This window comes from Solea solea, chromosome 3, assembly GCF_958295425.1.
Source record: "Solea solea chromosome 3, fSolSol10.1, whole genome shotgun sequence".
Lineage (NCBI taxonomy): Eukaryota > Metazoa > Chordata > Actinopteri > Pleuronectiformes > Soleidae > Solea > Solea solea.
In genome coordinates this window covers 22,535,394-22,549,762 of record NC_081136.1, presented here as the reverse complement: position 1 = coordinate 22,549,762, position 14,369 = coordinate 22,535,394, and the positions used below count along the sequence as shown (strand labels likewise).

The 14,369-nt window shown below is 41.1% G+C and overlaps 1 protein-coding gene across 1 annotated transcript in view; it reads right to left on the bottom strand.

Annotated features, from left to right (window-relative positions):
* Positions 1-432: 432 nt before the first annotated feature.
* hmga2 (high mobility group AT-hook 2) overlaps positions 433-14,369 on the bottom strand; it is a 42,622-nt gene continuing 28,685 nt past the window's right edge. The window contains exons 4-5 of the mRNA XM_058624963.1: positions 6,090-6,119; positions 433-898 (exon numbers count right to left, since the gene is read on the bottom strand). Coding sequence (XP_058480946.1) covers positions 836-898; positions 6,090-6,119 — 93 coding nt within the window. The 3' untranslated portion in view covers positions 433-835. The remainder of the gene's footprint in view (positions 899-6,089; positions 6,120-14,369) is intronic.

Genomic DNA, 14,369 nt, shown 5'->3' with positions numbered 1-14,369 from the left:
CGTGTTCAATGTGAACTCGCAGTAAGACTGTCAACGCAAGCCATTTTATCTCAGACAGAGCGCACAGGAGGATGGTGTTTTTGTTTTTTTTTTAAATATAAGGATTATGTAGGGGGATATGTGTGGGAAAGCAAACGCTAACAACTTTAGCGAACAAACAGGATGGATGAGCCACTGCCCTGAGGAAAGATCTCCATGTCTCCCTGTCTTTGGCGGTTCGACGCCAGTTTGGTTTGGGTTTACGTCAGACCAAAGGTCACTGTGGTTCCTTTGTTTTTGAGCCACGGCTAAAATATTGGAACAGCAAACGTTAGCTCTTTCATTTTTCGTAATATAAAACCCGACTGTCGCAGTCTGTGTTCGCCTGTCAAAGTCTGGAGAATGAGTCAGCCGTGGTGGGGGTGCGTGACTACGTATGCTGCTGTGACTGTTGGGGTGTGGGCCACGCTTACTCATAATGGCTGCCTGTTTCGGTTTACATGACTTTCATTGAGGTGTATCAGGTTGATGTACAGGTCTGATGGTGAGTCTGTCTCTGAATGATGGAGATGAAATATGTCTGGGATTAGCCAACAGGAGCCAGCAACAGCAGAATTACTGTCTGATGTTCATGACCTGTGTGGAAATGTGTATCAAAGGTGAACTGTTGCTGCCTGCTCAGTGACAGATCAGTGTGGACGCATGCAAGGACTGACAACTGATATAGTAGATATTTGAAAAATCTTAACTGAAGTCAAATAACGTAGGAAAAAGACAAACATAAGTGGTCAAGGAAGTCTTTCCACTTTGAAAGACCTGACAGCTGAATGAGGTAGAGGTTTGATGGTGTGGAAGCTTAGTCTGTCTCCTGGAACTCTCCAGTCTCTTCTTCTTCTTCCTCCTCCTCTTCTTCTTCTTCCTGTGAATAAAAACGATGATCAGTCAGTACATGACAATGATCTGACAAAAGGCAGATGTGGAAATACATATAAAAAAATAATTCTCAAAGTGAAACTAACAAGTATAAGGCAGTTGGGAATCAAACTGCTATTGCCTGGGACAAATTATGAGCCGTGTCTCGACACGTTTGGTTGTGTTTCCATTACAATATAGTATCTCCTCAACGTGGGCGGAGTCATCGCTGCACGGCTGCATGAAACTGCCTTAAGGCATCACATAATAACTAGTGATATTTTGCTTCAGGGCCCCATTATAATATTAGGAAGAATGATGTAGTAGTAACGATATCAGGATAGTAGTGCAGAGACTTGGGCGTCAGGGCCTCCTAAGCCCTTGGGCACCTGGGCCTGGTAGGGTCCTTTCAGTAATCCATCCTTGGCTATTGCATGTTCAATTTTATCCAAACTAACATAAGCACTCTGCAGATGTTTCACAGTTTCTGGCTTATAGGCATTGACCCATATATATTAAAGCCATGGTTCTCAAACTGTGGTACATGTACCACAAGTGGTATGCAAGCTTCTTCTGGTGGTACTACGAGGAAAATCAGTAATACCGTTCTACTGTATATACCATACGGGTATGTGAACAGAGTGGAGCTGAGAGATTTTTAACTGGAGTGTGTAGAAAATGAAACAGTTAATCAGTTAACAATAAGTTAAATAATAACAATAAGAGTCACCTTATCTCTCGCTCCATCTTAATTTATTTTCACTATACCAGTGTATAGGAGGATGATGAGAGAGCAAATGATCTTATTGGGAATAAATCTGCCTCCTGTGAAGAGTCCATAGCTGACTGTGGTCGGCCTATTTACGCCACTGTATTTTAATGTTGGCGATCATGGTGTTACTTCGAGAGCTCAGTATTTTTTCAGGTGGTACTTAAAGTCTCTGGTTGTAAAAAGTCTGGGAACCACTGAGCTTGTATACCAGGCCAAGGCCAGTGGTCCAATTAAATGGCTGCAACTTAACTCATTGTTACTGTGCATGGAAACATACAAATAAAGGTGAGGACAAACACGACCACATCTGCCCACTCACTTGTTCACAAGGTTGACCGAGCAGCTAATTGCCAGGCCGCCATAGAGTGAATGGTTAACCTCTGACAGGAAATGGTCATGTGCATGACAAAATGGAGTCATCCCTGATGGAGAACTACCAGAACAACATAACAGCCATTTACAGGTGTATGTCAAGGCCTTATAACAGGCAGTGAAAGCGGCAAAATAAATGGATTACCAGACGTTCTTGTTGTATCCACTAAACTGTATGGAGGAGCTTATGAGAACCTTTTATATCATTTATAATTTCCATTGTTTAGTTACTGTGCAGTGGTTACCAAGAGTAGCAATACGTTAAAACATAAACCAACCTATATCCTGATAATATGAATGTGCAAACATTTCAAGAACAACTGGCAATGTGTCAGACCTATATTAGAGAACCACTGAAGTAGAGGCTCATTGCAAAGCTATAATTAAAGGTGATGAGAGGCGAGCTGGAACTATAGTGGAAAAGGGCCAAAAGTGGGACAACACAGACTGACCATGACGCTGTCCATGGTGCTGCCAAAATTGTGACAACCTTTTACTGTAAATGTTTCACTGTGTTGCTTAGATTAAACGGGAAGTCAGCCTGCGCTAATATAATGTAGAGGGATATGGATCTATGAAAAAGAATTAGCTGCAGTGATACAAGTCATTATCTCGCACCTAACAACCGATCATATTACTGGATGTGAACTATAATTGGCTAAGATCAGAATAGTACATACCTAAAACTGATCATTTCTTTTTTCAATCAGAAAACAATGTTTACATGACAGAATCTATATAGAATCAAGGCAAGATCTCCCTACACTTCAGAGGTTTGAGACCGCTAAAAATCAAGCACAACTTGCCTATATTCTGATGACATAGCAACAATACGGAAGCAGATAAGACTGAAGTGATGTGTGTATTTCATTATGTATGAAATTTGTCCTGATAAATTAATAAATAAATTCATAACAAGCAATCCAATAAGTAAAATATGTCAGCTCAAAAATAATTGTGATGGCAAAATGTATTCTATCAAACATATTTTAAAATGTTTTCAGGTAGATTTTAACCCGGACCAAAAAAATGTTTTGATGAATTTGGTAATTTGCAGAATTTTTATAGCCTTGTCTGAGGCAGCATCTACAAATCCCACCAGTGGGCCGGATCCAAAACTAAAGGTTGTTGTCTCAGTCTGATAAATATCTTTTCCTAGAGAAAATGTTGCTTCCCTTTTTTAAGGGCAGTGGTATACAGTAACCACTGTGATCACACACAGATCTTCCTTTTCTCTCCGCTAAATGAAATGGATTTCGTTTTCCACGTGGCTTCATTTTATGACGGGAGGCTAGCTAACTGATATAATTTATATCCTACTTCCTTTCCCAGAGCGTGGCGGCGCTCCCATTCAGCAGACGTTGGCTGCCCAAGCCCTCCTGCATCCTGCAGCTCCAGCTCCATTCATTAGTGCTCGCACACTGCAGCCTTCAATGGGCCACTAAATGCTACCATGTGTGACAAGGGCAAATGAGAGCAAGGGAGGAGAAAAAGGTGGTGGGGTGGATACGACACCAAATACAGCCAGTCATCCCTCCCCTTCAAAGGTACACCGTTTTCATTATTTACTCAACGATCCAGTAAATGCATTAGCATCTATCACAAGAGTGGCAATAGACCGAATTCCTCACTACCCAGCCAAAATATGGGTCTCAAGCGGGTTTTGTCTGTGGTTTCCATGGTGGCCCCTCCCATGTTTGCGGGCTTCCCATGTGGGGCCCTTGTTACTGAAACCATATGGGACCTGCAAAATGTGCCCACTTCAAGCTCATGCCCACTTAGTACCCACTTTGTACCCAATTAGCCTGGAAAAGGGTACAAAGTGGGCAAGAGCTTAGAGTGAGCAAACACGGGTGGGTCCGCAATGGACACCATGGACAAACCCACTTGGGTGACCCATATTGTCAGCCCGAGTATAACCCTTATGGGGTCCACGTTGACATCCTGACTTTATTCCAATTAAATGGTCTCTGTAGATAAAACTTCCAGTGTCGTAGAACTCTGGATGTGAGCATAAAGAGATGATAACATCAGTCGGAGAATCTCAATGCTGATTTGTTTTCGCCTCAATGTATGGGTAAGGCACTCAATTTGCATGTTTCAATGATTTTTAATGATAACATTGTTCAGCTTCTTAAATGTCAATAGTGTCTGGTCTATTTATCAAGAAATCACTATTTAAGATCAATTTTGATGTGTGGACAAAATAAGACATTTGAAAATATCATCAATGAAGATTTTGAATAAAAACATTTTGTGCACCCAACAAGTACTTCTTTAATTGAGAAAACTAATCTGTGATTTTTTTAGTTAGTTAATCAGTTAGTAAGTTGCAGCAGTTGCATTTTTTCAGAGAGACTAACAAGATAGCAGTAGGCAAAGAAGTACTGCTCCTAGAAAAATACTCAGTCTCCTCAGTAGCCTTGAACTGGTTTGGTTTTGCAGCCTCAGACAAAGAGCAAACCACCACCCCTGCAAACTATGGTTAAATGTTATGGCAGCTAGGTTTGTGTTTGGTTACATTTTAACACATAAGGGAAAATTTTTTTTCAATGTTATTGTTAAAATAAATGCATTTTTTAAAAAAAAATAACTTATGTGATTTGTGTTTTTTAAGAGGGGGAATTAATGAAAACGTATAAATCGAGTTTGACTAAACTACCAACAGCCAACCAACTGTGACGACTGGTCAAACGTGAAATATCCTACATGTGTATGTTAGGGACAGAGAAGCCTTGCTTTCACTTTGTTATTCTCTTTTCTAGCAGGACTCACTGTTCACAGAAAAATGATTTGATTTATGGGCTGCTGCTTTTTCCACTCACTGCTTGAATCTTGAATGTTTCCTTGTTTGTGCAAAGCATGTGTCCTAAGTACCTCATCCAACCACACTTCAAAAAAAAAAAACCCTGAACTATTCCTTTCAACAATGAGCTGCAATGAGTCTCGTCATTGCTGTATGTTGTTTTCAGTTGTGTGTGAAAATTGTTGCTGACCATGTCTGCAGAGCTGTGGACGTGCATTTCTCCAGGGCACAATCAACTTGAGTCTGGTAGCCATAGCAGTGGCTGAAACTTCATCTCGAGAGTGGGCAGTGTGGACGTGCTATGTTGTACCTTGCGGCTGGGTCATGCATCCACCCCGTCCAATCGTGTGCAGTGGAATGGAAGGGGGTTTTGAGGTTGTGTACGGGACGGTGGTGGTGGTTAAAGGGCTGCTGAGATAAAGCAGCCTATCAAAGCGGGGGAGAACTAAATGACATTTTTATAGCTTGCAGCTCCCAGGGCCTCACAGCACCTCCCGGCTACCTCTGCACTGTTCCCACACAGCCACAAATCAGAGGCAAGTTATGCATTCACACCAAGAGGTGGCCCACACCAAGAGGTGGCCCACACCAGCGAGAGGAGGGAGGCTGGTGGATTCCTGGAGTGTGAGAGAATACTGGGGGTGAGGGGGTGGGAGTGGGCCTGTGTCATGTTTCACTCACTTACTACCATTATGCTTTTGTTGGCCCTCTGATGTGGGCACTCACACTGGCGACACAAAATGACATCTCATTATCTGCTACATGTGAATGGCGCTGTAGTGGAAGAACCGCAGCCGGCTTCGGAATTTCTCACCCGGAGCACCAGAAATAACTCGCAAGAGCAACTCCTGCATTTGCAAGATGTGACTTTTGCCACAGTTCTCACTGGGCCAGGGTTTGAGTCATAGCGCCAGCGGTATAGTGTTAGCTTTGGCCACGAGCACAGTTACTGACACTGATCATCTTCCAAGTCTCAGCATCATTCCATCAATACAAAAAAGTCAGTGTGACCCGATATATTAGGACCACAAAATAAGGCGAAAAGTAGGAGTAACTGAGTGTTGTCCACCAAAACTAAAGGCAACATAGCGATTTTTAAATTTGCACTGTAAAACATCTTGGAGCTTGGATAGGTGGTCACTGGTACATACAAATGGAGGTTGTCTCTGGTCCTTTATTCAGAATAGCCTGTAGCTGTGTGTTATGTTTGTGTGTAGTGTCACATGCACATTCGTAGGGATTTCTCACCTGAGCAGGCTTTTTCACGACTTGTTGTGGCTGCAAGAGAACAGAAAGGTAGAGGTTAATGATGTTTCCCCACTTTCTATCATGGGCAGGAATAAGTTTGCAGCATCATACATGTCGTTTACTAACAATGACACACTGGCTTAATGACAACAGTTCAAAGACTCTGAGCCTCTAACAAGACTGCAATTGTGTATTGTGTTGATATTGTATGCTGTGTGCGATTAGGGTGGTTTTATACATAGTCACCTTTTCACCAGTGGGGTGCAAGCGTGTTTAGTTAAAGTTGCTCCTCTAGGCTCAACACACTGTCGATCCCACAGAAGTGATTAAATTTACCAGGGTCTTTGAATGTGTCTCGTTCGCTGCCGAAATGAGCTCATCACGCCGTGAACCCTGCATTACTTTCACTAGGTCTTATGCACTGGGGTCTAGAATAGTCCACAAATAATACCACAGCAGCACAATATGCACAAACCCTGCTTGAGATGCATCAGTCTCGAGTCACAACTCCATTTATAACAAAGTTAAATTAGCTGGACACATATGTGTGCATGGGTTTACACTGGCATTTCCTGACATAAAAATATCACAGACCACTGACACCTTCTACTACTGTCCTCCTACCACGTGGGTGTGGAAAGAATATACCCACCCAAGAAATCAGCAGCTAAACCTCACGTTCATGTGTGAATCAAGTCATCTATATTAGGGTTTTAGCTAAATATCTAATGTCATTTTCTGACATATATTGAGATTGTGATTTGAACTGAAGTCAAGCTTCAGTGTTGTTCCGTGTTAAGGATTTCAAACAAGATTGAGGATCACAACATCAAATGATTTACTACGATACTTGTGCAAGGATTAAATCAAAAATATGAACGTACACACACACATGCACACACTGACACATTCCATCCATAGGACGTCAAATCAAATGCACAAAGCTCTACAAATGAAATTTCAAAATATAAATGTCGGAAAGGTTGTGCACAATTATTCCGTTTCCTTCTATTCGGTGCAAAAACAACTTATACATACTGTATGTATAATATTTAGACTGTACTTTTTACATGCGACTCAAAAGAAGTAGAGTACAACATGTAGATGCAACCTGGATTTGTATTTGACTGGTGTCCTGTTTCATTTTGGCCTTTAACAGGCAGCGTGTGCACGCACACACATACTCACACACACACACACACAGGAAGTAGCTCTGGATCAGAGCTGAACAGCTGAGTACTCCAGCAGCTCTGGGAATGTCGTAGGGAAAACCGTATAGTTCCTGGTGCTTGTAAGCTCAGCCAGCTGCTGGCCTTAAGAAGAGAGTTCCATGTCCCTAATCCCCCACACCCAGCAGATCAGTTCAAACAGCTGGTGTTTTCTTTGCCAGCTCTGGCTGGAATGTCAGTGGGCTCAAAACACAGTAATGGAGTCCATGTCAACACCGGATGAGCCCTGCATGAGGAATGCAAGCAGCAGTGAAGGAAACATTTGGAATGGAGTGTGCACACACACACACACACACACACACACACACAGAGAGAGAGACAGGAGGATGCTGATTATTGACTGAACACTGTCCGTCACATTTTGTCATTGCATGTGCTTATGCGGTTATAAATAATAACTCACACTGAAATGTACCTAAAAGTGGAAGGTTGATTTCTTGACAACTTTTGTGATATTGATTGTTCTTGTCACAATTATTTTCAGGCCAGAAACTCAACTTTTATACGTTTTAAGCAGGGCAACCCATGCCAAGGATACATGGCCTATAGACAGACAGACAGACAGACAGACAGACAGACGACTTTATTAATCCCTTTGGGAGGTTCCCTCAGGGAAATTAACAGCTCCAGCATCCACACACAGCACTGTTAAAATATAGTATAGTATATATAAATATAGTATAGTATAGCCACAATATCAGTATAAATGTGGCGATTTTGTTAAAATCACTACATTGCAATATAGTCATATAATAAGACATAATGATATCTGTCGAACTGTGATTACAAAATGCCTTCTTTCTGTTCTTCTCTACTTCATTTCCTCATCTTTAGGAATTTTAAAATAATGGCATTACTCTTTCGGTGTGTTTTTGCATCAAGTTAAGACACATTTCCAAGACAATGATGTGTTGGATAGCGGACAAACTAAAGGCAATAGTGTAGGAGCAGGTGCAGTTACTTATAAATTAATGGTGAACTACTGAATACGATACTCCAGAAGCCAGAAATCATATATATATATATCACGTGCTGCACTATGCACAGACTGTAAAAAGTAAATAAAAATCAGCATTGTAGGGCTATTTATTTTGAATATTTGTTAAACAGTTGGAGAATTATACCATTACAAATTAATACTGAACAGTCCTATTAAAGCTTTACCTAATACAACAAAAACAGTTAGATAGGAGTCAGTCTACAAGGTATGTAAGGCTTTTAAGTCATTAATATACAAAGTAACAACAGGTGCACTTGAAGTTTCAAAATGAATGCGACAATAATAAAATCTACAGCCACAGTTGCACTTCATCTGGACCTTTTTCCAGAAAAAGCCTTAACGAAACCCATTGAACTCTTTAAGCCCTTCTACCCCATTCCTCCAACAATGACCCCTCTCCACTGTTAATGACTTAGGATTCTCTGTCTGCTGCTCGGCCCTATAAGGGCTTTGCAAGAATCTTAGCATGACAGTTGTGTGGGCCGTTTCAACCAGTTCAAGTTATGTTCAAACAAAATGACAAGTGCTCAGGTGGAAGCCGGCTGGAAGCCGATCCCTCCGTGGCTCCAAGAATGCAGCGCTCCAGCCTCTCAGGTCTACAACCACAACTACAACAGCCCCCTTCCCAGACGTCCTCCTCTGATCAAAAAGAGAAAATTGCCTCCGCTCTGCTGAGCACCTTGTACAAACCACCATTCACAAAAAGTCCCACCCATCTTGAGAGGTGGGCCTCTCACCCCGGCTCCCCTCTCTATCACCACAGTAGCTGTCCCACAACACTTTCCACTGTGTCTCAGAGTGACTGACTCACTTTACCCGTTGTCAAACTGGTCAAACGAACGCTGCAGTGATATCACAGGGTTCCCACAGTGCTTAGCGTGATCAGTGCGGTCCACACTTCAAAAGTGCAGGAACAAAATACTTGGTCATTAGGATTCGTGGTTGCTTTTGTTATTGGTTCCCCTTCATTCACAAAGGACGTTGCTCTCTTCATCCAGGTGCATGTTCAAAGACCCAGAACTTTACCACATCTGACCATAAATCATTACAGTGTTCATGAAGTCGCCAATTAACGTGGCACTTTAAAGACTTTAAAGGCCGGTAAGATTTCCTTTCTTACCTTCTTATCTTGCTGAACTGCTTCTGCTTTACTCGTAAAAAAAACATTGGAAACTTTTTAACATGACAAGTAACCGCTGGTTTATCTGGATTAACTCTTTCGGTAAGTAAATCTGCCATCTGCTGGGAAACTGGGCGGAGCCTTCAGTCCAGTCTTTAACAGCAGATGAAACAGGATGATTGACTCTCCTCATGTCTGCATGAGAGTAAAAATGATCCAGTTTCTCTTCCGAAGGGTGAATAATATGGTTACAACTGCCATGTGCTATCATTTGATGAACGTGAGTTCGATGAATTTTCTCATTTGAGTCTGGGAACCTCCCACTTGCAAGAGGCGTGACAAACACAAGTGGATACGCCTACAACTAATCAGACCAATGATGTGGACGACATATGCAGAGCAACGGAAATTGTGTCAACAAATGTGCCTGTTGGAGTTTTGTAGGATATCTAGTAATGGGGTTTAATGACTTTTGTTCGGGTGAGCTTGAGCAAAGGTTGGGTAAATAAAGAGACAGCTGCTCTTTGATGGTCGCCATGTTGGATGTATACAAAAGCTGCTAGACGTCACTTTTGCCGTTTGTGATTGGTCCCTTATTTTTAAAGGAAAGGGATTTAATATTGGTCTGATACATATTCATATTCTATGCATGCATTAGTCGGTCCACTAACACCCTTTTCTGGCTCTTTCATAACGGTGGCCATGTTTCCTTCGTTTCACTTCGTTATTGCACTTCCATTACAAATCTACACATGAACTGCATTAAATAGCAGCTGACTTGACGGGAAGCAAGATCTCTAGCCGCACCCCCATTATTTCACTGGTGTTATCTGTGCATTTTCTGAACATAAAGACGGTGAGGTGCAACAAATTGGCGTGTCCACCTGGAATTGTAATTGGATTTCCTTAATGTATTCATGCCTCCAATCAATCATTTTAATGAGTTTCATTAAAATGAAAATTAGTGGAATGAATATACTGGCACTGGCACCTGAAGACTTTGTTTTTTTTGGTCCTTTTCCAAATATGACATCATTCCAAGCTTTTGTTTCTGCCAGTAAAGCTGCCAAGTCAACCCCTGTTTAAAGATCAGACACTTCCTGTAGACCTTTTTTTTTATTATTTATTTATTATTTCGATGTGGCTGCCCTGCTTCCCACATTTGTTACTTAGTTTTACACTTGAATATCACCTGTCATGGTTATGGATGCTGCCTGCATTGGTCTATGTGGTTAATCTGCGACTGGAAGGTAAATCTTTATTCACGGCAACGAGATTGTTGTCATGGAGCAATTCCTCGCGTTCACTCAACCAATGGTTAACATCCTCCTTAAATGTGTGGCTGTATTTCACAATGGTGGGAAACCATTCATCTTGTTCATTTGTTCCTGCTTTGGAAACAAAGGAATCTACATGTGACATATTGACGTAGTGGCATTTTCCCACAGTTTTATTCCATACTATATGTTCATATGTAGTTCATATGGAATAATGTGTGCATGCGACAGATTGTCAGTCACAAATATTAAACAAAAAGTGAATGCAAGCAGTTTTTGGAAGCAAATACCTTTTGACTGTTCAAAGTGGAACTATGCAGGATCTTTACGCTAATTTAACAGCTTCAGAGTCACTTTAATGGTTAAATGTCTTGTTGCGGGGAGATTGGGTGCCGTCTCCACTCCCACTACTGATTCTTAGTAGAAAACCCGTCTTCAAGGTCAAGGCCACCTACGTGGAGCCCTCAGAATCAGGAGGTCTTGCAAAGCCTCGGGTCTTGCATGAAACCTGAATTGCTTCATGGCACCACATACAGTACGCACCCCGCGGTGGGTTTTTTACGACAGTGTGGATAAAGCGGTAGACAATGAAGGGATGGACGTTTACTGTAGGGGGGAGGCAACAAGCGGCCAGATTTGCAAGGTTCCACTTTCATTATGAGAACTTTCCACCTGCCAACACACACAGAAGTGGCTTCGTCAAGAAAATGAAAAGTATGAAAAAAAATCAATGTAAAGACACTTCGCTGAACACCTCATGTAGCAATTGTAAGGCAGACAAAAAACAGACTCCTCTGAATCTGCAGCCCAAAAACACATGCAAAAAGGAAGGCCAGGAGAGAAAAATCCCAGTGTCGGGCACAGTATAGTGCACATAAACATGTGTGTTGCTAGGCAACACAACAACTGTTGACATCCCTCTCTGGAAAGTGAATTACAAGTCATTTATATAATTCTGTAAGTCCTCCATATGAACTCAGCCTCTCTGTTTGTTATCAGTGTGAAATATAACCGGTCCGTTCAGCCTCTCTCCCACCGCGCTCCTCAATGTTCATGTTTCAAGTCTCTCAGGTGAATTACTGCCCTGCAGTCACATGTGGGATCGTAAGAAACTGTTCAGATCTGGTTTTAACATCCATGCTCAGTGATCCGATTGCATGCAGACAACACCACGTACACCATACATGGCATTACTATGCATCCCGGATGCGTCTCCTGCGACCACAGGAGAGCAGATCTGGCTTCTCGCAAACTTTGATTCAAAAATCATGTTTTACACAAGTGTGACATAGAGAGAGAGAACTCAAAACTAAAACTGTACTTAAAAAAAATAAATAATAATGTGATAAGTGTTAACATTGCGGCAGTGGCTGCAATTAAATTAATGTGTGAGTGCCAATTAGTGTAAAACACTGTGGGATTGAGGATGACAGCTGAGGAGGCAGTTTCTAATCCATCCTGAGGACAGATTGTGTTCATGCACGCCCAGGAATGTGGCCACGCATCCTAAAACCATTTCCCAATGTGGTTTCTGTGTTCAGATCTGACGACAAATTCAGGAGAGGAGTGGAGTGTTCGGACCTGAACTTCAGGTAATCTGGATCACCCAGGACAGACGTTAATACCGGTGTAGGAGCCAATTGCTTTATTTCTATGATCTAATTGATATTGCCCATTTATAGTGTTCTGTGTGGTGTTTACTCATTAATATTGTGAAACTAATCACACACATAGTATGTGATTATGGCAGCCCAGATCCTGTATATGAGGGGGGGTCAAACTCAAATGACCTGGGGGCCAATGAGCATCTAGTCTGGTCAAGAGGGGGCCGGGCCGGTAAAAAGAAACAACACAACTGTCCCGCAGGTGGGAAATATGAGTTTAAAATTATAACACAATATTTCATCATGCCAAGGACTTCAAAGTAAAAGTGCTTGTTTTGATATGAAATGGTGTATCCTTCACAATAAAAACAATTCATGATGCAAAATAAATCTAGTAATGTCAAAAATAAGAGAAAGAATTCTAAAATTAAGTAAATACCAAACAAGCTTATATGTGTGTAATTTCATGTTGAATGTAATACTAACAATGTGATAATTACAACCACATGTCTCATTATTACTATTCTAAAAATAGTAATAATTTAAAAAAACATTTGTAGTATTATATTATGTCTATATTCTATCACAGACACACATGTTTGTGTTTTTAAAGGAAGAGAGGATCATGGGCCATGTTTTCATGTCTTTAGAGCAGCACATTGTTTTATTCTGCTTGCATTATTTTGTCATTTTCTGTATATTTATTATGAAACCATTTTGTAAGGCCATAAGCAGCCAATAAATGGACAAATTATTAAAAACAACAGGATTCTGTGGTCACTGCAGCCAGGTCTGAATGGCATCTAAGAAAGTTTTCTGACTCAGGAGGATGTGATGATACAATTCAAAAAGGAACCTTTACATTTTAAGTTTGTTCAAATGAAAGTGATTATTTAAATTAAAATGACTGTAATTCTATGAATTTAAGTGAGTGTGGATTTGTTGGGTATATACTGTATGTACAGCTTTTCAAAGCCAGGATTTATTGTCGTTTACATGTGTGTTGTACTTTTGAGAAGTACTGGCTGGCGTATGTGTTTGGGAAAAACTAGACTATCTGTGTTGATGCTAATATTAACCACGGAACCATAAAGATGTCATTCACTGTTTCATTCCTTTGTTGTGTGTTTCTCTTACTGTTCAGCCTGCCTCAGAGAGTGAAAGTAAACATTTAGAACATGTGTCTAGACTGAGAGACCGTAAACTCACCAGCAGCTTATTCTCTCCGGCTGCTGCTGCTGCTGCTGCTAATTTGGCTGCTTTCTTTTGCTCTATTCCCATCTCATTTATCATGTCTTTGACTAGTAAATGTGGTATAAAGTCACAATTTTAGCACTTTTGTTGAAAGTGTATCAACTATTACACTGTGTAGGTGACAATTAAAAACTACTAAGTCTTACACAAAGTTTGCACTTATTTCAGACATTCATCCATTGTGATGTGCACCTGAAAGCATGGCATGGTACAAAAAGACCACACATGGTTTAAACCGCAGACTCAAACTCATACATTGCAGTCTGCTGCTCATAGATAGGGGAGCGTAGAGGGGAGAGAAGGAGTTTCACACAAAAATAAAAGAGGGGGCGTAAAAGTACAAGCAATAATAACTAATAATAAATAACTGCAAGTGAACAAATTGGTGGTACAAAATATCAATGTCCATTTCTGGCTTTACACAAAACACCTCCTACGTAATTTTGCTAACCTTTCACTTAAGGTGTTACAGATGTGGTTTTAAATATGTTGTGACTTCTTCCTTCAGGGGTCGCCAGAGCAGATAAACTGCCTCCATCTTGTCGTGTCCCTTGCGTCCTCTTCTTTTGTGACAATGTGCACAAATTCCCTCTTTTCACAATCAACATTGTGACTTGTGTCACGATAGTTTGTCACCTTTAAAAAGTGGCTCCACATATAGGAAGTTTGGGAAACACGGGTCTAAAAAGTGCACTAAAGAGTGTAAGTAATGCTCACAAATTCTCATAAATGGCAGATTTCTAAATTTAACCGCACAAACTGAATTTGGGACAGTATTTATCGCAGCTTAGCAGAG